The 25,361-nt window shown below is 31.5% G+C and overlaps 1 protein-coding gene across 1 annotated transcript; it reads right to left on the bottom strand.

The window, feature by feature from the left end:
* Positions 1-12,458: 12,458 nt before the first annotated feature.
* Positions 12,459-22,454, bottom strand: LOC105775174 (uncharacterized). Its single transcript, XM_052622553.1, has 10 exons — positions 19,953-22,454; positions 19,164-19,535; positions 18,576-19,028; positions 16,889-17,677; positions 16,228-16,719; positions 14,215-14,527; positions 14,039-14,112; positions 13,574-13,921; positions 12,646-13,407; positions 12,459-12,515 (listed from the first exon to the last, which is right to left on the bottom strand). The coding sequence occupies exons 1-10, from the start codon at positions 22,452-22,454 to the stop codon at positions 12,459-12,461; spliced, it is 6,162 nt and encodes a 2,053-aa protein (XP_052478513.1).
* Between the last annotated feature and the right edge of the window lie 2,907 nt (positions 22,455-25,361).

The raw sequence follows: 25,361 nt of genomic DNA, 5'->3' as shown, positions 1-25,361 counted from the left end.
ACTTTATAATTCATTGGACATATGAGCAATTCAAGCAATTCATATGAATAACTTGCTTCCACGCAGGATGTTTGAGGGTTAAAAAAAATACTGGTCATTTGATTATATATTAGCAAAATAAGATTAACTACATGGAAATGTTACGCAAAATACTGGGATTAGCTTGGCTTGTTGATAGTCTAGTACCAGGAACAACTCAGCTTACCATCAGTTCGAGAAGTACAGGGATCGACTCAGTTTGTTCTGTAAATGGTGGATGAAGATCTCAATAGCTTCTTTTAAGCTGGCTTTTCATCATCATTGAAATTCCAAAGTTCAAAAACTATGTATCTCCCACTTGGATTGTACTCTTCCATTTCCAGTAATGCAACAATTACGGCCATGTAGATCGTTTCACCCCATTCATTTCTCAATTCCTTTAATCCTTCATTATCTTCATCAACTATTAACTGATTCACACATAAAAATAAAGTAAAACTACACTGGTTACCAATGTGTCCATGTTGAAAGCTGCCTATGAACCCAAACCTCAGAAGATCATTCCATAAGTGTTTTCATCGATAAAAACCTGATGTGTTTTAAAGTGGTTCTGCAACACTTACAGCAATGATGCGTAAAGGATAAGGATTTACGGTTTAATGAAGAACGATTTCTCATTTGAATATTATTACCACAAGATGAGTAGTCTATAATGTGCAGACTTTCATATATAAAGTACAAAAAAGATAATCAAGATATGATGTATGAATGCTCTTGAAAGGAAGCCACAGTGGATTTCTAATATGTTGTTGCCACAACGAGGATAATTGTTCGGACTTCAAACACCGTCAATAACAAATTTCTTCTTGTATTTGTCTAAAAAAGGTTCTAGATTAAGCTCTCCCATTCTTTTGATTCCAATGGTTGATTCAGATTCCATAATATACTACACCATGACAACAGTAGAAACCATTAGTTTGCAAAGCAATTACCATCTATTAACATATAAGGTCAAATGTTTGAAGAACTTCGGGGTTCTTGCAATGAAATTCGAGTGGAAAACATTTTAGTAAGTGAAGAAAAATAGCTTACACTGATCAATCTTTCTTAAACTTCCTGCACCTGATCGTTGCTCCGTTATTCTCTTGAAATAAGATATCGATTCAATGTCTCTACATCCTTAAGGTATTCCTCCAGCTTTCTTAGAACATTTACGTAATCTCCATCTTCCATTTTGCCAATTACATCCAATGATCCGCTTAGACGCTCAACTTCCGAGTCCAATGCTTGTTTTCGAGATAATTCTTTCTCCAGTTAAATTATCCTATTTTGAAGTTCCTCTTCCCGCGTAATCCATAGTCCAGCCGTATCATCGATTCTCAACGATCTAAAATTGATATAGAAGTATCATAGTATCAAAAAGGCACACAGAACGAACCTTAGATATCTTCGCTTTATCAAAGTTGATACCTGTTGAGTCAAAGGATCCTAGTGTTTTCTGAATTTTTATCATCTGGTCCATTACCAACCTCTTCAAGCTTATTGCTCCCTTGTGCAGCTTCCTTTACCTGAGCCTTGAGCTACCTTTCGAGCTCAACTATTTTTTTTTAGCATCCTTGGCCTTCTGCTCTGCATTTTCCACTCGTAACTCTAAATATTTCGACTAAGCTGCATTGGTGGCAAGCAGCTTCTTGGAAAACTATGATTGAAAAACAGACGGGAAAACAAATAAAATACCTCCGCACAGACAATGGCTTAGAGTTCTGTTCTGATGAGTTTAATAAACTGTGCAAGTCAGAAGGAATCGTGAAACACTTGACAGTTCGTCATACTCTACAGTAAAACGGCGTTGCAGAACGAATGAACAGAACGATCATGGAGAAGGTTCGATATATGTTGTCAAATGCCAACTTACCATAGTTATTTTGGGCCGAAACAGCCTCTACTGCATGTTTTTGATCAACCGATCTCTATCCGTCGCCATTGAGAAAAAGACTCCACAAGAGGTATGGTCTGGTAATCCTGCTGACTATTCTGATTTAAAGATTTTTGAGTGACCTGCGTACGCCCATATTGATCATGGAAAATTGGAACCGAGATACATTAAATGTGTTTTTCTTGGTTATAAAGCTGGTGTAAAAGGGTATAAGTTATGGTGTCCTGAAAATAGAAAAGTTATGATTAGCAGAGATGTTGTTTTTTATGAAACTGTTATGCTACATAACTTATCTCTTAAAGACTCTTCCAATAAAGAAAATCAAAAGCAAGTGGAGCATCAGATTAATCCAGAATCTACAACAGAGTCGACTCCTCAAGTCAGTACAAAAATTCAAAATAGAGTTGCTTCTCCACCACAATACTCTATCGCCAAAAATAGAACTAGAAGAGAAATTAAACCTCTAAAGAAGTATGCCAAGGCTGATCTAGTTGTTTATGCTTTAAACGTGGCTAAAGATATAAATGCAAACCAAGAGCCATCTAATTATTCTGATGCAGTTAACCGGGAAGACTTAGAAAAGTGGATGTTTGCTATGCAAGAGGAGATGGAATCACTCCACAAAAATAAAATATGGGATCTTGTGAAACTTCCTAAAGGTAAAAAGGTTGTTCGTTGTAAATGGATGTTTAAAAAGAAAGAGGGGACTCAAAGAGTTCAAGAACCTAGATATAAATCAAGGCTTATTACAAAGAGTTACAGTCAAATTCCAGGAGTAGACTTCACAGATGTATTCTCTCCAGTTTTGAAGCATAGTTCGATTCGAGCTTTGCTTAGTATTGTGGCCATGCATGATTTGGAGCTTGAGCAGTTAGATGTAAAAACTACTTTTTTACATGGAGAACTTGAGGAGGATATTTACATGCAACAACCAGAGGGTTTTATACTCAGAAAAAGAGGACTATGTTTGCTTGCTGAAAAAGTCCCTTTACGGTTTGAAACAGTCACCAAGACAGTGGTACAAGAGATTTGATTCCTTTATGACTTCTCATGATTTAAAAAGAAGTAGCTTTGACAGTTGTGTTTACTTTAAGAAAAACAGTGATGGTTCTTTTGTGTATCTACTCCTTTATATTGATGACATGTTGATAGTAGCGAAAGATAAAGGAGAGATAAGAAAGGGCAAAGTCCAACTAAGTGAAAATTTTGAGATAAAAGATTTGGGACCAGCGAAGAAGATACTTGGTATGAAGATTCTCAGAAATAGAAAAGCAAGTAAATTGTACCTAAGTTAGAAAGGGTGCATGAGAAAGTTCTTTACAGATTTAATATGCAAAATGCTAAGTCTGTTAGTACTCCTTTAGCAGCCTATTTCAGACTTTCATCGGCTTTGTCTCCACAATCAGATGATGAGATTGAGTACATGTCACATTTTTATACTCTAGTGCAGTGGGATCTCTCATGTATGCTATAGTTTGTTCTCGTCCAGATTTATCATATGCAGTCAGTACAGTTAGCAGATAAATGGTGAATCCTGGTAAAGAATATTATAAAGCAATTCAGTGGATTTTAATATACTTACAAGGTACTACTGATGTTTGCTTACAGTTTGGAAGAACTAGAGATGGAGTCATTGGGTATGTTGGTGCTGATTTTGCTGGAGACCTTGATAGAAAAAGATCTCTCATAGGTTATGTCTTTACAATCATAGGTTGTGCAATCAGGTTGAAAGCCACTTTGCAAACTACAATCGCTTTGTCTACCACTGAAGCTGAGTACATGGCAATTGCTGAGGCTTGTAAAGAAGCTATTTGGTTGAAGGGACTCTTTAGTGAACTCAATGAAAACCTTTAAATCAGTACAGTATTTTGTGACAGTCAGAGTGTCATCTTCCTTACAAAATATCAAATGTTTCATGAGAGAACAAAACACATTGATGTTCGGTATTATTTTGTTCGTGATGCTATTGCTCGTGGAGATATTGTTGTGAGTAAAATTAGTACTCATGAATATCCTACAGATATGATGACTAAGTCACTTCCTATAACCAAGTTTAAGCATTGCTTAGACTTGATTGGTGTTCATTGTTGAAGTTAAACCCTTAAAGGGTTTTATGGAAGAGTGGAGAACTTGTTTGTTGAGAGTTCGCGATGAAGAACTTGTTCATTGAGAATTCGTGTCAAGGTAGAGATTGTTAGAGTTGTGTAACCCAAATTCTAAGAGATTGCTTGCAAGTCAAGTTAAACAAAATATATCTTCTTTCTAGAAGATTTAGTATTTATGGGTATAATATATTTAGTATTTATTAGCATAATATATTCGACTTTGATTAGAATTAGGTTTTTTTCAACCTATAAATAGATGTAGTCGAAACTCCTCTTGTAATCATTCGAATTCAACATAGTGAATTTTCTTCTCCTCTACCTGTGGTTTTTTCCCGAAAGGGTTTCCACGTAAAATCTGTGTGTTCTTTATTTTTATTTCTCTTTTCTTTGTGATATGTTGTCATTACAGACGTACTATTTTTTTCACAAGACCTTTGTTGATTGTGATGACCAATGTTGCTCCTATATCAACAAATTTGCCAGCAAAAAGGACTTGAGCTCAAAAGAGCTGACCTTAAGGAAATGTCCCACACGTTTTGTGGATTGCATTAAGACTAATAGTTTTCTTGGCCATGGCTCCTCTGGCAGGAACTGATGGGCAGAGTTTGTAATGGGCATGGGACCTTTTATCTGCAGCAAGTCTTTTTGGTGCTTATCCGTCTATGCTCTTATTATTTGCAAGGGGGTTAAGTTATGATATTTGAGTGTTGCTTGGTGAGCTGTTCAGGATTTCTTGGCCTTATTTTGGTGTGATTTAATTTTGATTGTTGGGTTTGATATGTGCCTTAAAAATTTATTGATTCAAGTATTCTAATAACAAAAACAAAATTAAAATTTAACAAGGATTTTGATGTATATGGAAATATTAAATAAATATTTTAAAATATTATTTCAATCAAGAGATTGAACCTAAACTCCCATGCGACAACACAAATACTAATGCCCTAATCACTTTTAGTAATTAATTTGTAATTTAAACTTATATAGATACACATATAAATTATATATATTATTTTATAATTGTAATTTGACTTGCTAATTTTCTCTTGAAATGTTCTGAGCTCAAAACTATTTAAATTTCCCAAAATATTCGAGTCTAAACTGACTTGAACTCAATGTAATCTAAACATGAAATAATTCAAATTCAAATCCAAAATTTTACTTAAAATAATATAAGTATAATAATAAATTCAACACTTAATATTTACATCTTTTTCAATTTGATCATTATTATTTCTTAATTTAAATTTGACCATTAACCTTTAAAAAGAGTCAAATCGTGTTTTTTTAAATATTGACTAAAATATTAATTTTAACGAAGTTGGCATAGCAACCCATGTGGCGTCCACATGTCATTATGTTGACATAGTATTATTTATCTTATATGTCACGCCAATAAATTTAAAATTAAAAAATATTAAAAATAAAAATTTCTCACAAAAGAGTTCATAAAAATCAAATAAAAACAAGCATGAATTACACGAATTGTTATACAATTGTCATGTTTGAAATTTAACATTTTGATTAATATTTTTATTAAAAGATAATAATTCAACTCTTTTTAAACATCGATAATCAAATTCAACTTTTTTAAAGGATTTAAAATTAAATTTAACTAAAAATTCAAATTAATAAAAGATGTAAATATTCAATTTTGAAAGTGAGTAATTACGAACAATTAATTATAAGCGTTAATATTTTCCATCAATTATACATAATTTTAATTGGTATAATAATAAATTTAGCCATTGATGTTTATATATTCCACAGAATCGTTGACAAAATGTGTAAATATTATGGGATAAATTTGTTAAATCAGGACCAAATTGATGGAATGTGAAAATGTTATGAGTTATATTTGTTATATCAAGATCAAATTGATAAAATGTGTAAACTTTGAAGGTTATATTTTTTTATTATACCAAGAAAAAATTGTAGAATTGATGAAAACATAAACGTTGTGATTAATTGTACTTAGTTGCTTACTTTCAAAATAACAATGATCAAATTTCTCCAAAATTTTTAGAAAGTGGCCAATTTGCTCAACATCAAAATGGAGAGGGACCAAAGAAATGTTTTTACCAAAAAAGAAACATTTAATCTTTAAATGAAACCCATCCTCTCTCATTTAATTTTTCCTTTATTATATATTTGGCTCTTTCTTCAAACCCCTCACCTTTGTTTTTCTTGTTCTTCTCCTTTGATCTCATATGACCTTTGTGAAGATCTAAGATTGGTCCCTTGTGTGTTTTCTTTTTTTGCAATAATGTGCAGCATGGAGAAGAGTATATACTTATATATATAGAGAGAGAGAGAGAGAGAGAGAGAGAGACAATATTTAACGAAACTCATGTATGGACTATAACCCTTGTTTCACCAATCCTAAAAGTAATTTCTTTTATCTCAAACTCACGTGAGAAATTGAAAATTGCAAATTTCAGACAAATTTTACAGAGTACACAAAAATAAAAATTCATAATAAAATGCATAAATTTAAAAATTAAAATTAAATCAAATAAGTTACTAACTTTCGTATCTTGCTATGTCTTCTTTTTAAGAAAATTTTAATATCCAATATCAAATTTCTCAATTTGCAATCCATTCATTTTACTAACTATTTTTATTTTTAAATCTTAATTAAAAAGGTGAGTAACTGGTACGCGGATAATATATTATTTTTATTCCATAAGTAACTTTAAAAATTGACATATATCTTTTTTTTAAATATTTATTTTTAATATTTTATTATATATTTGTAAGACACATGCTAACCCATTGATTTTGTTGGTGGACTTTAAAAATTCCGCTAACAGGATACCAACTAACTTTCTAATAATATTCAAAATCAAAATTTCAAAAAATCATAAAATTTTAAAAAATAATATGAAATACACGAATTGTTATATGTATTTCAAAATTTAACATTTCCGTTAAATAATAATTTGACTCTTTTAAAAGGTTAATGATCAAATTCAACTTATTTTTTAAAGGGTTTAAAGTCAAATTTAACTAAATAAAAATAAAAATCAAATTAATAAAATATGTAAATATTAAAGACTGATTTTGTATTATGCAAATAATATATGTAAGTCTCTTTATTTTCATGCCCCTCTTTTTCTAGCTCCTACTCCTTAGTACTTTTGTGCCTTAATAATTCAACTTTCTTTGGTGGCATTGGGGTATGGAGGGAAAAATAATAATTGTGTGACATTGTCAATTTTCTTTCACTTCACATGGAGGTCACCAAAATGTTAATCCAAATTGCAGAGCTATACCATTTTGTACATAAAAGACTTGCTAGCTTTGAATGGGTAAAAATAATGTGAGAGTAAATTTAAATAATTATATAAAACATACTATTTTTTTTTATTTCAAAGATTTTCTTTTTTGAGATTTTCTTACCTATGAAATTAAAAAAATAACAAAAAAAAACATCTTTTTGATATTGAACAAATTAATCGTTATTTTTTTGAAAGTAACCACGAACAATTAATCAAGCGCTAATAGTTTCATTAATTATACATAATTTTGATTAGTATAAAATAAATTTAATCCTTGATGATTATATATTTTATGTAAATCTTGATAGAATGTGTAATTATTATGGGTTAAATACGTTAAATGATGATCAAATTGACGAAATGTCTAAATGTTGTGGGTTAAATTTATTAAATCAATAACAAATTGATAGAATGTGTCAACTTTGAGGGCTAAATTTATCATTATACCAAGAAAATTATGTATAATTGGTGAAAAACATTAACGTTGTGATTAATTATCCTTAATTTATCACTTTCAAAATGAAAATAATTTAATAACTCTGATATTTTTAGAAATACCAATTTTTCAATATCGAAATTGAAATGATTAGAGATGATGTTTTAATATATTTACCGAAATTTTGGTAATTCAAATTAATTGCCATTCTTCATTTTAATATATTTCATTATTAGTTGCTTATGTTCTTTTTTTTAATGGTTTATGCATGCATTGTGTTTGGTTTTTTTTTTTTTTTTGCAGCAATGAGCAACATAGACAACAATTGTGTAACAACCCGATTTTGGGCCTAGTCGGAATAGTGATTTTGGGACCATAAATTTGACTAGAAAAAAATTATTTTTATTATATTTTTATGACCTACAATTTCACGAAATGATTTCGTAAAAATTTCGTTCCAAAATTTCGACGTTTGCGCACTCAATTTAGTCAAAAGGACTAAATTGTAAAAAGTGCAAAAGTTGAGTTCTACATGTTAGAGGTGTCATATTGTTATGAAACTTTAAATTGGAGGTCCTTATATGGTAATTAGACCATTGGTTAAGTTGGTAGACAAAAATGGACATGAGATAAGTGAAATAGGAAATTTTTAAGTTAGGGACAATTTGGTAATTTAGTAATAAAAAGAATTAAAAAGGGAAAAAGATGGCAAAATGTGCTCATCTTCTCCATGGTGAACGAAAATAGTAAGGGGGAAGCCATAGTTAGGGTTTTCAAGCTTCCAAGCTCCATAGTAAGTGATTCCAAGCCCCATTTTTAATGTTCTTTATGTTTTTAGAGTCCCGGTAACTTTATTTAGCTTATTCTAGCAATAATTTAACCTAGGGTTTATATTTGGAAAAATACTCATAGGTGAAATGTGTTTATTTTGATGTTTTATGGTAGAATATGAAGCTTGAAATTATGTTAAACAACTTTTGCTAAGTGATTTTAAGTGAAAACGAGTAAAACGACATAATCGGTAAAAATACCTAATGTTCATAAGTAAGTGTTAGAGTGGGAATTTGGTGTTACCATAGAAGGGAAAATTGTTCAGCATGTCATAATACATAAGAATAAGGGATGAAGTTTAATTTACGAGAATTTGGGCAAAAGTGTAAATATGCAAAAGTTTAGGGGCAAAATTGTAATTTTTAAAAGTTTGAGTGAAGAGCTGTTTTGATAAATGTGAGTATTAAATAATTCAGATGTGTTATTATAGATCAAGAAAGAAGTGGAATTGATCTTGATCGGAGAAAAGAAAAGATTAAAGACTAAATTGCTAAATTTTTATATTATTGCACCAAAGTAAGTTATGTGTAAATAATAGTAATATATTTTTATAAATTGTGAATTACACTTGATATGTGAATTATTATTGAATGTGGAAGGAAATTTTTTTATGAATTATTCAAGTGTTAAAGTGTTTAAAATAAAGTGTTAAGTGTAAATTCCCAGTTGAACTTAGGAATAGAAGTGGATACTAGTGACATGTCACTAGAGACCGATGTTCTGATGTTACAGTTGAGTCCGGGTGCTGGGTGATCTAGCATGTGTTGCAGACACCTAACAGCTTGTGTGAGCTGGCCCGTGGACATTTTTAGTGTTATTGATCAGTGGTAGCTTCGGCTACATTTCAATGGTAGCTACGGCTACATATCAGTGGTAGCTTCGGCTACATTTCAGTGATAGCTACGGCTACATATCAATGGTAGCTTCGGCTACATATCAGTGCGGCACTTATGTGCTAATTCTCTACGTATCCGTGTATATTCCGAGTGTTCAACGAGAAATTGACTAAGTGAAAATACATGAGATCATGTAACAATTAAGTGTAATTGAATGATGAATATATGTCTGGAATTGAATTGAATAGTGATCAAAAGTGAAAAAGTGAAATTATGAAATAGTAGAGTTAGCAACAAAATAGTTTTTGACAGAAACAGTTGTGTGACTTTGAAAAATCACCAAAAATGGTGGAAATTGAATTAGAGAGTGAATAAGATATGAAATGAAAGTTTAATGAGTCTATTTTTACATAAAAGAAACATAGCAAGAAAAGACTTATATATTTTGAGATATCTTAAGTTTAATGAGACAGGGTCAGAATGAGTTTGGAATCCCCTATTTTGATTTTGGAAAATTGTTAAAAATTGTACAAAAATAATTACAGGCTAAAATTCATATGTTTAGAACCCTGAATGAGTCTATTTTCAAGTGAAATAAACGTAACCATCTGAGTTCTGTACAGTGAGATAATTAACTTTTAGTGAAGAGAGGTCAGAATTGTCGAGTAGTGAAACAGGGGAACTTTAAAGAATAAACTGTACTTATTGGCTAAGCCAAAAATTTTGAAAATTTTATGGTAAGAAGATATGTGAATCTAGTTTCAGGAAAAATTAACGGATCTTAATTTGGAGCTCTGTATCTCCGGATAAAAATAATTTAGTGACTCTGTGGATAGACAGCTTTGAATATACATGTGAGTGAATAGTAAAATTATAGAAAACGTTATTTATAAGAGTGTTATGTACATTAAAGATGTGGAATGGAGAGGAGGAGGAGGAGGAAAATAAAATATATGAATGTTTTATGCATAATTGGTTATGGTTTAAGCTCATGTGAGGAAATAAAGTTTCATAGCTTATATGTGTGGTATATTTGGAATATGATTTGGCATGAAGTAATGTCATGAATGGTTTATGAATTAACTCATGTTGGTAAGTTTGATACATAGTTACGAAATTCATATATATATTTGTGATATTTTGTCATGTGATTCGGAAAAGAGTTATAAATGGCATAATGCAAATCTGATCTTGATGTTAGTTTATGTTAAAGGTGTGTTTTATGGTTAAATTTTAATGATTATTTGATAATTTTAGGAATGATATAATATGTTAATTCATATGTTTGCTATTGAATTGTGAAAATTGTAAAAGAATGAAAATTGAATTATAAGTTCAAATTGAGTAGAATGCAGGGTTGAGTACTTTCGTTCAGTGATAAAGACGAATTGACGGGAAATACCATGGATGGACCATGACAATAAGTGATATGTAATTCTGTGTAAGACCATAGCTGGGCTATGACATCGGTATATGTTATGTGATTACGTGTAAGACCATAGTTGGACTATGACATCGAGAAAATAAGTACTCAATTCCGTAAGACGTTCACTAATTTGACAAAGTTGGTAAGTGTTACATGGACTCATATTCAAGTGATAGATTTATTTTGATTGTTGAAGTTGAATTCAATTAAGTGATTTCACCAATTGGATACTGTATATGGCAAGATGTGTTAGTGAATTACATATTTATGAAATGATATTTGAAGTTCAGTAAGTGATATATGAAATTAATATGAAAAGATTTATGATTGTTATTAGTATCGTTTCGACATAATGTGGATTCTTTGATGTTGAAATGATTTAACAATTTATTGAGCATATGAATGAGTATGAGACTCATACGAATTAGTAGACATGTACATGTGTCTTATAAGCTTTGAAATGATAAGACTTGTGAATTGTAAATTAATCATGTGAAAGTTTATGGGATAGATTAGTGAATCTTTACAAGATATTGAATATTTAATATATTACAATGGTTTAATAGGAAAAATATGACGATATGAGAATATGAAATGATATGGATCAATTCAGGTACTCGCAAGAAGCAAGTAATAATTGATAAATTCATATGACGAGAAAGTGAAGGATTATAAGTTCATATATGGCTATGAAATGAACAAATGGTGATAGCTATAAGGCTTGGATCAAATGAGTATATATATATTGGGCCTTGTAAGCCCCAATTAGCGATTCGAAGATAATAATTTAAAAGTTTTAATCTGTATGAAATTTTATAACTCAGTTTAATACGTTTATAAATGTATGTGTTTTGGTAATGCCTCGTACCCTATTTTGGCGTCGAATACGGGTTTGGGGTGTTACAAATTGTCCATAAACTCCATAAACCATAAACTCCATGGATTGAAACACTTAGTTAATAATGGATGAAAGCCGACTTGGAAATTCATACTTGAAACCCGCCAACCTTGCAACGTATAAGCAAGACAGTCAACCGTAAAATCAGAGTATCAATAACCAAATGGCAACAATCAGTAATGCCTACAACTGAAATTTTAAAACTTGATCAAAATCCACGTAACATTAGGTCCTGTTCTTCCATCAGGCAAATACCAACAACCCATTGATTCAATTTCAGCCGTCTTTTCAGAATCAGCCGTATCATTAATAGATAGCTGCCTACTTTTATCCCTCATTAAAGATACTTGATAGCTTTAAGCTGACATTGATATGGTAACCATCAAAAGTTGGAAAATCCTTCAAACAGGGGTCAAACTTACTAGTAAAAGTTTACATGTTTGTAGCCCAATGCCATGCATGATGCACTTGAACTTCAATTTTGAAGGTATAATGTGAAATGTAATAGTCAAATAGTAGTTTTACAAAAACTGAAATAACCTTTCACATTTTACCAAAAGTTGCAGCCTCGTACTTCAGTAGAGCAACTCAACCTACAATGAAAAGGGCATCGCTATGGTCACTTTATAAAGCATTGGTTAAGCCATGATGAAAATAGAAGAGTCAATTACCAATTGTTTTGAATTCAAACGAAATTGAGCTTTTCGCATAAGCACCCAAAAATATTTCCTTATTCCAGCTTGGGCAACTGATCAGTAACCTCCGTCACCTCAGAATTTTGCACATTCTGTGCATGATCATAACAAACCAAGAATTGTTCAATTAACTATGTATGTATGTATGTATGTATGTATGTATGTATGTATGTATGTATGTATGTAAAACACATGAATTTAAATCCTTTAAATGATTTGTACCATTTCATCGAACAAATGTTTTATGGTAGTGTTAAGGTCGCCTTCCCACTGCAGTTCACCTTCCTCATCTCTTGTCAAGTGTATTTGTTCCAGCCTTGGTGTGCTTAAATCTCCTTGGCAGAAATTCCTCATTTTTGGACACTTTATCACCTTCACCATTAGCAAGACTGGGAATTCCAACGAGTGATGGGCCAAGGAAAAGCTTGCTAGACATGGCAAACAGCTTAGTTGCAAATACTTCAGTTTGGGAAATACAATGCTGCCTTGTATTTCTTCAGCCTCACACGCTATGATTTCCTCTATCATCTCACAATCATCTATGCTCAATCTTTCTAGTAGCGTCAGGCACTTAGCTGTTGAGCATGCGATTAAATTGATGAACCCATGGCATCTTGAAACTTTCAGTGTTGTTAGATTTTTGAAAGATAGCAAAGACGGGTTAAAAGTCTTTAACGTCAACTCTGGAAGTTGAGACAACCTTAAGTCCTTTAACTGATAGAATACCGATGTGTGCCTTTCCTCTTCGCTAAGTCCTTCAGACCGGACTATTTCAAAAATGGAAGCATTGTTTATAACAAGCTTCTGAAGCTTTGGTAGCAACCGAATGAAGGAATACGGAAGAGTAGTGGATGTCTCAGGAAAGAACTGGAGGTTAAGATGCTTAAGGTTTTGGAAACACTGCAATGAGAGTTGTCCATCACATATCCCCTTCACCATATCATTCGTCTTCAGTGTTAGTTTTTCTAATACAGGGAAAGTGTCCTGGATGGCAACGAATATATTAAACGTCGATCAAAGAGTTTTCAATTCGTGAGAACTAGACTACAAAATGAATATAATTTCCATTTTCTTTCTCATAAATTTAAAAGGCATTTTATAAGTAATCTCCAGTAATGAACATGGAATATGAAACAGCTAGTGAGCTTACCTCGTTGACGCAAAACAAGGGTTGTTGGTTTGAGATTCCAACCTGACTCTCAGGACTTTGTCGAGTAAATATCTGTACTTTGGGGCATTCAATAACGCTCATTTGTTTCAATGAAGGCCACAGGGTGGTATGCATCCTAGAGCAGAAACTTTTCAATCTTGGCACCTTATCCAATCCAAGGTTTATTAGTTTGGGAAATACAAACTTGGTTGTCACTGTTTCAGCCACAATAGATTGAGCAGCTGATGTTGACTGTGATTCATCTGGAATGAGTCCTTGTAGCTCAATAATTTCTTCTAACGAATCACAATTCTGAATCCACAAGTTCTTCAAACTAGGGAAAACAACCTAATAAATCATTTCATTAGGTTAATAACTGAAATATGTAAGAAAAAGAAAGAACTTGAAATGAATAAAATCAATCGAAGTAACATAAATTAAAAGGAGGATCCTTGAAGAAATGACCTTTTCATTGAGGAGAGATGAGTTATGAACCTCCAAGTTACTTGCTTGTACATGTTGGCCAATTTGAGGTTCATCTTCAGGTACACATTTAGAGATGAATGTTTTTAGCAATGGACAATTTCTTAGTTCTAAATATGCCAAACAGTGAAATTCAAAGTAATTTTCAAAGCACAAACTTGTGAGTTTGGGAAGGTCTATTAGCCACAGAAAATGTAGATTAAAGAAAAACATCTGATTCCTCCCTTGATGTTCCTCAACCAATCCATCCGTGAATATTACTTGTTCCATCATATTACAGTCCAAAATTTGAAGGCGTCGGAGTTGCACAAGATCTTTTGCTAAGAAAGATGGGAACAAGTATTTCAAATTGTGACACCTCTTCACCTGCAAGAAATTTAGGTATCCAATAGATGGGGAGGATGAGTGGTGCCATATCTTATGAATGTTGATGGAGGACAAATCCAGACTCTCCAAACTAGGAATGACAACCTGTTGACATAAATATCATTATAAGATAGTATCACTCTTCCTTACTTTGAAAGACAATCAAAATGAGTAGATGAGTATGATGATTTATAAACTGATCTAAAGGTTAATATTCACACATCAACTAGAAAGTTAAAAGTAACTAAATTTTTTGGTTAATTACGAATATGATCCAACTTAAAAATCATGTACGTAAATGACTTGATTTCTATAGTGCTTATTGCATCGGCCCCCATCATCAACCAATGATTGCTTTTTAAAAAATTGTAGTGGTGTTGCCTAATAAATTGACGGCACCAGATTGAATGTGGTTATATAAAATGTGCAGGGATCCTTTCAAGCGGTTAACGTTTTTAGATTGGTTGAAAAAGGGGTGTTGTTGGTATCTAAACCAAATGTTTTTCAACTTTTGACCTATTTGCATGTTACGTTTGTCCTCTTTTGAAATTAGATTTAAATAGCACTTAAAAAATATAAGAATAACAAAATTAAACCATTTTTTTTTTGAAAAATAATTAAAAAATTATATAAACTTCTAATTCAAATTACCCAAATATATTCCTTAAAAAATTTCCTTAAGTTTATCTAAATTTAAATATGCTAGGGAATGAATTGAAAATGCTTGAATTTAGATAAACTTGAGGAAATTGTGTGAGGATATATTTGGGTCATTTAAATAAGAATTTTATATAATTTTTTAAGTTTATTTTTTTAAAATAAAATAAAATAAATGAGAATGATTTGTTTTTGTTATTCTTATATTTCTTAAGGGTTATTTAAATTTAATTTCAAAAGGGATAGACCTAACATGCAAATAGACCAAAAGATGAAAATCATTTAATTTGGTGCCCCATATTCACGGGAAGACCCCTTTTTCCGCTAATTAAAAAAAGGTAATTACTTCGTTAAGTCTATGAACATTTTATATAATCACACTTCAGTTTGATATCGCCAATTCTAAAAAACTATTATTTTTTTAAATAAAATACAATCATTGGTCGATGATGGTAGGTCGGTGGCGCCATTGTGTCTAGCGGCACCAATAAACACTATAGAAATCGAATAATTTATGTGCATAATTTTAAATTGAGTCATTTTCATAATTAATCAAAAATTTGAGTTACTTTTATAAAAACCCGACAAGTAAATTGAAATAATTATATTGAATTTGTTTTCTTTCAATGATTTTTTTATATATGAAATTAAAAAAAAAAAGCATTAAATCTTTAAATAAAACCCATATGCATCCACTCTCTCACTTCAATTCTCCTCTATATATTTGGTTCTTTCTTCTCCAAACTTCTCATCTTTTGTTTTCTTGCTTCTTCTCCTTTGATCTCAAATGACCTTTGTGAAGGTCTTCCACAATCATCTCCTTCTTATACACCCACAAATTAAAATAAAGGAAGATTAGTTTTCTTTTTCTATTATTATTTTAATTTAAAACTTCTCTTAAATTCTTAGTGTTTATTAGTATTTCACTTTAAGTTTTCCTTTCAATTCGTATTTTATATATTTATTTATACTTTAAACTCCAATTTTTTAAAATATTATCTTATTTATTAATATATGGATTTTATTATATTCAATTTTGACAAGGTGTAGCACTAGTACGTATATATAGACCAGACACACTCATGTTGATCAAATCAAAATAAAATGTGAAATAAGTTGTGCAGATAAATATTGAATACCAAACTTACCTTATTGCTGAAAAAAGTTGCAGTGTTATCATAGATGCCCTCTTCGCCAACCACGCTTTCACTTGCATCACCACTCTCTCTTGAAACTGAGGAAGAAAATGCAGTCATTTTTGGACACTCAGCTATCGTGATATTACTCAGCTCTGGAAATTCAAGAGCTTGACTTCCCCAATGGAAATTTGTCAAGTTGGAACACGACTCAATTGTTACGGAGCGTAGCGAAAGAAATGCAAATTTATGTGTCATTGCTTCCTCCTCCTCCCTAACTACTTGTTCCATTGAACTGCATTCTTCCACTTCTATCCTTCGTAGTCGATTGAGGCTCAAAAGCATAGACGGAGTAAATATGTACTTCAAGCTGCTACATTTATAAAACTGCAGGCTGCCAAGGTTTTTGAAGCCAAAAATTTCTTGAGGGTTTCTAGTCCATATTTCTATCGACTCCGGAAATGTGTCAGAGATGTTGAAATGATATGGGTAATAGAGTCCATCCTAAAAATTAATCTGATATTATTCCACTAGATAGCAATCATAAATAGAAAATGCAGACAATAACAAAATAACGATTAACGCTCTTCAATGGTTATTGAAGTAGTAATAAAATTAATTGTATTAGGACGCGACGAATCTAGCTAGCATTATGAACTTATTAACTTTGTACCTTTTCTGTGTAGAGCTGTTGTATGGTGGTATTAAGGTCACTTGTCCAACTCCATTTCTCACCGTAACGCGACTGTTTTATTCTCTGTAATTGTGGGGTGCTTAAAACTCCCTCAGAAAAGATCTTTAACCAAGGACAATCTTCCACAACTAATTCTTCCAAACAAGGAAACTCGAAGTTGTAATACCGTGGAGAAAAGCTTGTGAGGCTCTTCAAATTGCATAGTTGTAAACATTTCAATTTACTAACAACTATTGTCTGATGACAGTCTCCCTCGTTTCCCACTATTTCTGTCATTTTAGTGCAGTCTTCTACCTTTATTGTCGTTAATTGCACAAGATTCTTAAGTACTGAGGGTGTGACTAAGTTTGTCATCATATTACAAAATGACACATTCAAAATTGTGAGATTTTGTAAAGATGATGAGAAGACTCTAATATTTATCCAATCATCACAATGCTGAACTGTGAGTGTTTGAAGATTAGAAAGAATATGGTCAAGCTCCGAATCTTTCCTCCAAATATGGTTAAGATTTCTGGCAGAAAACAATTTCAGATTTCTAATTGGTGGGAGTGTCCCGGCGTCTCCTTTACAAGGGACTACATGTTCGAAATCAAAACAAGAGAACTCAAGTCTTTCCAGATTGTAGAATCTTCGGACGAAAGGAAATAAAGAAAATGGAGAGCCACCACTCACTGCAAAAACTTTAATATGTTGAAACAAGTCTGGTGGAAATTGGTCCATATCCCCAAAAGTTCCTAACTCAAGTTCCTCTAATTTGGGAATGACCTTGGAAACCAATTAAATATATACAAGTTAGGCTCAATGTTGATGTATATGCTTTAAAAAACAAACAAAATCAATTAAATAAATACAATTTTAGTGTTTGATTTTGATGATTAAATCCCAACAAAATCAATATTAAATCAAACGAATCCAGAATAGATGAATTTTTTGTTTTAAGAAAACACAATACCTTGAGAATAAAACTGATAAAAATTACACAACATGAAAGCCGAAAGAAGAGTAGCAAATCTAGATTAAAATAGATAAATATTACACTGATTTAATTTGATGGTTAAATTAACGAATTTAATAAAGAAAGACTTAATTGATATAACCTCAATAGTTTAAGAATGTAATTATAATATTTTAAATTTTAGGACTAATTTAAAATGAAGGTCATAGTTTGAGATGTCTAGTGTAATTAACTTTTAAAGTTTTGATTTTTTATTGAGTGGCAATTTTTTTAGCAAATTAAACGTTCTATTTAGTTTCGACCCACTACTTAAATGCAGGGTAAATTACATATATAGTCACTTAGTGTTAAAATATTTTCATTTTGGTTACTTAAAACAAATAAAATTTCAATTTAATCACTGTTGTTAGAGAAATTGAATATCTTAATTGCTATGCTGTAAAGCACCTAACAGGATGCTAATGTAGCTTTTTTTTTTGCATAATAATAAATTTAACTTTCAACATTTATAAATTTTATCAAATTGAACTACAATTTAAAAGTCAAGATTAACACTCAATATTTACCTATTATGTTTATTCAATCTTGTTTTCATAAATTGAAAAATAATTATAAATGTAACAAAAAAATTAAAATCAAACAAACTATAATAATAAGAAATGTATTATCGTGGCATAAAAAGAAATATAGTTGTAATGATATACATACCTCTTCAACCAACAAAACTGGCTGCTCATTTCCTTGGGTTAATCTAAGATGTTCCGATGCCACTATCTTTAGCAAAGCAGAACTATCTGTTCTCAATTTTTTCAACATCGGCCAGACTAATGCATGTTGCCCTTCGTAGAAACATTTGAGCTTTTCTACCCATGTAACCTCAAGGTAAGATACTTGCGGAAACTTAAACCTCACAGGCTGCTCCTCCACTCCATCCCCTTTCGATACAATCTCCTCAACTCCACAATTAGTGATGCGTAAATGTTCAAGTTGTGGAAGATCTTTGGCTATTGATACTGGAAATAGATTTTTCAAACTCCCACATTCCACAACACTTATTTTTCGTAGATTTTTAAAGGAACCTGGTGCTAGCTCATTATAAAATATCATCTTCACATTACTCAAGTCCCAGATATTCATGTCTTCCAAGCTAGGAACTGCAACCTATTCATATATATATATATATATATATATAATCAATGCCCATAATAAGGTTAGCTCAAATAATGAAGGCAGAAAAAAAAACAAGGACAAATCAACAGATTTATGCAAGAGTGTTAGACTAATGAAATAAATCACCTTCTCACTGAAGAGAGCGTGCATGCCGGACTGATTACTATTCTGACTAATGAATTCTATTAACTTGGGGCAACGCTCAATCTTTAGCACTTTCAACAATGGGAACTCAATATTGTGGTTTCCTGAGTTGAAGAAGATGAGGTTTGGAAGACCCACTATATGCAGGGAGTTTAATCGAGGGAAACAAATCACATCTTTCCTTTCTTCTTCAATTTCCTCTGTAAGTATGATGTCCCTTAAGCAATTGCAATCCTCTATCTCAAAGCATTGGAGCTGCACCAGACTTCTAGCGAGAGAGGGTGATAACAGATGCTCCAACTTGCCGCATCCTTTGATGATCAAGCTCCTCAAATTCGTAACCCAATGACATGTCTGGTTGTGCCATATTATTTTGGTGTTAATGGAACACAATTACAAGCTTTCCAAGTGAGGGAAAATAAACTGCACATATTTACACACAATTCTTTTTCGATAGGGAAAGATAGTATGTAACATAATTTGGAAATATGATTTTCGATTTTAAAGATAATTTTAGTTCGATTTGTGGGCTCAAATTTCATTTTTAGAATTAAAAAAAAATTGTTGGGTTTAAATTTAGATTATTGAATTGACTTTGTACTTTCAATCGGTTTGAATTAAAAATTAATTTTTCATTTGTTTTGGATTTGAAATTTATTTTTGAGCTCCGAAAAAATAATTACACAATATTATTTATTTCTATTATTAGAAGTATTAATGGGCATATAAATAAAATTGTATAAGAAAATATAAGTAAAGCCAAACAAATACCTGTTTATTGAAAAGTAGTAAGGGCTTAGTGGAACACCTTTCGTCTGAAGAGCAAAAGCTAACAAGTTGCGGTAGATTTTCAAGTTTGATGAAGCATAATTCAGAAAATCCAATTTTGTTTGTTTTAATATATTGGACATGCCTACCATTTCTGACATGAAGTCTCTTTAAATTGGGAAGATCTTTCCCATTATTTAACTCCATAAGTACATTCTTGACGCCTTCAAGCCCCTCTAGGCACAAATCTTCTGTCTTTATCAACAACATTTTCATCCCATTGTCCAAATCAATGTTTGCATATAACATGAGCTTCAATGCTTTCGGAGATTCATAATTATGGCAACAATCATATATTCCATAATTACCTACGAAAATCCTGAATCTGTCCAATGTTTCAACAAACCGGTGTTTTGGTATCATTTGGACATCAAGAATATGAACATATAAAGTAGTTAGACAAGGCAAATTGTTTAATTCATCAAGGCTTGCATTTTTCCTCTCATTTTCAACTACTCCTCCTTTTTCCCATTCAACAAAGCTCCTACTCATATATAATTCTTCTAATTTAGACAAACCTGATAAGACATTCGGTGGGATGATTTTGAGTTCTCTACACCCACGCAAATCTAACAACCTTAATTGAGTCAATTGTGCCATCTCCTTAGGTAGTTCTTTCATACCTGACAGAGAAAGGTTGAGTACTTGTAAACTCTTGAGCTCTCCAAGGATGGTTATGTCATCAACTGCACATTTTTTCAGACACAACATGCGAAGGTCTGCAAGGTGAATAATTGATTCAGGGAGGGATGGAAACTGCATTCCGACCAAATCTAAGGCTTTGAGGCCTTCGGTTTGTTTGAAGAAATTGAGAGGAATTTTAACCGCGCCATCATAGGCCACATGGAAAAAGGAAAGTCCTGAACACTCTATCTCCTTGGGAAGGTTAGCTATAATCTGAGGACAACGTAAGCTGATCACACTCCACGTCTTCATTTTCTCCTTATCGGACCACTCTTTTGGAGCATGATCTCTCAAAACAAGCATACGGTAGTCCTTCAATGCAATAGCTATAGCAGCATCCCAAACAACATCATGGATATCAAAGCTCTTATCATTATAACTATCAAGCAACAAGGCAGACGCTTTGAGATTAGCCACAACCGTCAATACTTTATTTCTAGCTTCTTCCAAAGTGTGGACACCATCAAATAAACCCAAACCTAGAGTATATCTTACCAAGTCCTCAACGAGACCATTGTGGCCTATTACACTGCAAAGCAAGAAAGTCAGCTTAACTTCCTCGCTTTCTAAATAATTAAAACTCAACTCTATAGCTGAATATGCCGCAGCTATCCCCGTGAAGTTGCTTGACGAAGGCCTCTCCAGTTCTCGTAAAGCATTCTTCCATTCAAACAATCTTTTGTTTCTCAAAGCCCCTGCAACTGTCGCAATGGCTATCGGCAGTCCTGCACATTTTTTGGCTACCTCCATAGCTATAGGCTTCAAATCGCAACTTTCATCACAGTCGCCAGCCTTCTTCTTGAACAGGTCCCAGGCTTCCTTTTCATTTAAAAACCCAATGGGAAAATTTTTCTGAGCATCCATCCCATTTGATAAAACATTGAGCTCTCTAGAAGTTAATAGTAATTTGCAGCCCTTGTGTTCATCTCCCAAAGGAATCCCTACTTCCTCAATATCAACCTTTCCCCAAATGTCATCCAAGACAACGAGAATCCTCTCCTCCTTCTTCAATCTTTCTCGTAGTCGAAATGCCTTTCCAACCATACTCTGTTCCTCAAATTTCAAGCCCAAGGAGTCTGCAATTTGGTTCTGAATCTTCTCAATATCGATGGCTTGAGTTACGGTTGCTATGACAACCGAATCAAACAACTTGTCCTTGACCTTTCTAGCGATTTCTTTGACCAGCGTTGTTTTTCCAATCCCACCCATACCATGCACCCCAACAACGCTGACGCTATCATCTTTTAGTGCCTCCATTATTCCGTTCAAAATCGACGTTCTTGACTCGAATTCCTCATAACCTTTAACTGGTGCAACCACGATACCTTGCGGAGCTGCACGATAGGAAACCCTTTCAAACTTGCCATGTTCAAGTAGCTCGGCAACAGCCTTTGCCTCCTCTTCAGCTTTCAGGCTAAGCTTGTAACGAGTCCTGAAATTAGGACACAAACCAATGAAACACTTTTTCTTTGCTTTTTCTTCATCTTGCATCACTTTCTCTACTTGTTCAAGGATCTTTTTGTCGACTGCAGACAGCCATTTGTCAACATCACCTTCGATCTCTTCACCGTTTCGTTTAGCTGCATCAACAGAATGCTGCACTCCGTCCCTTGCATCTTTCAGCCTATTAGCTCGGTTCTTGAGGGTCTCAACATATTTCTGATGATTGGAAAGGTATTTGACATGGTTTTTGATAGGAGAGATCGTATACTCTACAGCTTTAGCGACAATAGAGCCAACGATGGCAATAACAAACTCCATTGAGAGAGCAAACTGAATAACCACAGCAACAACAAAGAGCAAAACTTGAATTATCTTATATTTAAAAAAAAAAAAACTCATTTGCATCTTGACTACCATTGAAGAGTTAAAATTTTGAAATTATAAATATGTGATTAACGTTTTACTTTTATGACAATTAAAGTGCTTTTGTTAATATATCTAATGATATTTTCTAATAATTATCTTTTTTAAGGAATATTTTTCCTAAGCATTGAAGGACTAAATTGTCTTTTTACACTTTGAATAGTTTTACAACACATCTTTTAAAAATTTGTTTTAATTATTATTTAAAATTAAATCTTTCTAATTATTTTGAAATATTATTTTTTATCATGAAATTAAATTTCTTTTAAATTAATTTAAACTAATTCAAAATTATACCTATTTCTTATATTTTGATTAAAGCAATAATTTATGGGTGATTATTTGGTATACTAGCAATATTTTTTATTCCACAAGCTGTTTTAAAATTTTATGTCTCTTTTTAATTTTTTTATATTTTACTATACTCATATAGGACACTTGTCAATATCTTGATCCTACTGATGGAGTCTAAAAATATTGTTAGAAAAATTACTTTTATGGGAGCTTTCAGGCATATTTTCAATAGGTAAAAGTGGAGAGTTGAATCATAATTTTATGGTTTCATATTCTACTCCATGAGTCCTGTACAATGGCATATCATATGCTCAAAATGATTGAGTGGTGAATGAGAAATTGATGCTCAAAGTAAGCTACTTGGAAATATTGTTGAGAAAAAGTAAAGGCTTAGATCCACATTGGTTAAATACCAAGTGTGAGATGTGCTTATATATGTGAACTCTCTTTAAAAACGATTGAATAACTATGCTTGTAACATTGTCTCACGCGTAGGGGGTGTAGGTCCAAATCTGATGGGGTTGGGCATGCACCTGCATGATTTGGGTGATCCAAAATGTTTGGACCAGTCAGGCCCATGCAAATATTTTAAGCCCAATACAAATTTATTTTTCCTTAGCAGACATAATCTGCTTATATATGGACAGTATCTGATTTGATTTAATTTTTAAATTAAATTGATTTTTGGCTCCTTATCCTAAATGCCTATAAAAGGCTGTGTATTCTAGAGGATTAAACACACATTCAAATAATTTTTTATGCCGAAATTCTATTCATTTCAAAACTCTTCCTTTTCCTCTCCGTTTTTCAAACATTCCGGTGATAGAAAAAGGCAAAATTCATTCGTTGATTGTTGTAGAGATGCTACTACTTTGATCACTTTTGTTGTTGTATCATGGGAGAATTTCGACTAACGTTTCTCCAAGTACCGTAGGAAATTGTGCTTCACAGGCCTCAACGTTTCGTAAAATCTCAATTCTTCTTTATTTCAACTTTTTCTTATGTTTTTATTTGATTCATATTTAATAAATTACTTATAAATCATTCTATTTATATTTTATTTCATATGTATTTATTTATAATTTATTTATTTTGTTCGCTAACATGTTTTGTCCAATAAACATTAATAATAAATTGTGGAACTTATTTAGTAAGTGGAGGTTTTAGCTATAAGTAGGGTCAGGAGGTTGACAAGTGTCTTATAAGGGTATAATAACATATTTAAAAAAGAGAGACATATGTCAATTTTTTAAGACTACTTGTGGAATAAAAAAGTACGTTGTTAGTGCACCAAATACTCGCCCTATTTATATTTATATTTTTATTTTATTATTTAATTAATATTAATTCATAATTTAAATATTATGTGATAACAAAATTGAATTTTATTAACATTAAGGAGAAGGATCCACTTATATATGTAAAAGCTAAAGGAATTTTACACACTTCCGTAACTATTTATATAATTAATATTTTAACAATCAAACTGTTATATTTTATGGTCTATTCATGCAGATTTTACATGTCAAATTTGATGTAAATTTAAAATTTCTAACTATTTTCTTTTGTAAAAAAATTCAATCTTTGATTATATATTAGTATATAGAGTATTTTAGATCGATCGATAGAGATATTGAATCGGTTTGAAAATTTTCATGCATTACAAGTACAATTATATTGATAAATTAAATAGTTAAATCATTAAAATATTAATCATATAAATAATAACGGAAGCTTTGTAAAACTATTTTAGTTTTTATTTTATGTAAGTGACTAATATCAATAATATGTTTTTGTTATACTAAAATTTCTAACAATAATTTTACAATATAAGAAAATTTTGGTTTTAGTTTTAGTTTAAAGCATTTTAATTCAGATTTTAATAAACTATAATTTCTTTATATATAAATTAATTATTTAGTATTACTTTTAATAATTTTTGAAATCGACATTTTATAATACTATATAAATAGGCCATAACAAAATGTTTTTCTTGAATAAATACTTTTTATAATGGTTTTTTGGAATATAAGTTCTATAATAATTTTAAATCAACATATTTTCATAATTTAAATATTTTAAAATTTAGATTGAAAATATCAACAATATATTTCAAATCCTATTTTAAATTTTTATATATGCTAATTTTCTTGTTTATTAATGTTCTTTTTTTAGTTCGCTATAAATTTTAAAATTAGTTAATTTTTAAATATTGAAATTTCAAATTTCAAAATAGTATAATAATAATTATGTTATAAAAGCAATTTCTAAATAATATATAAACAAACACTTTTAAATATATAAAAAATATATATTTAATTTGTTTTTTTTTAATGATTTTTCATATAATTTTATTGGACCATCAAACCAGCTTTCCAGCCATGTAACGTTTTGAATGGAAATAAAGCATCGAATAAAAAAAAAGGTGGTCGACTACAAGATAAATCACACCCAACCTCTGAATAACCATGAAGCAACAAGTTGTTGATACATCCCAAACACAAGTGC

Source organism: Gossypium raimondii, chromosome 10 (assembly GCF_025698545.1).
Source record: "Gossypium raimondii isolate GPD5lz chromosome 10, ASM2569854v1, whole genome shotgun sequence".
NCBI lineage: Eukaryota > Viridiplantae > Streptophyta > Magnoliopsida > Malvales > Malvaceae > Gossypium > Gossypium raimondii.
The sequence above is the reverse complement of the archived record's forward strand: the minus strand, read 5'-3'. Positions and strand labels throughout refer to the sequence as shown.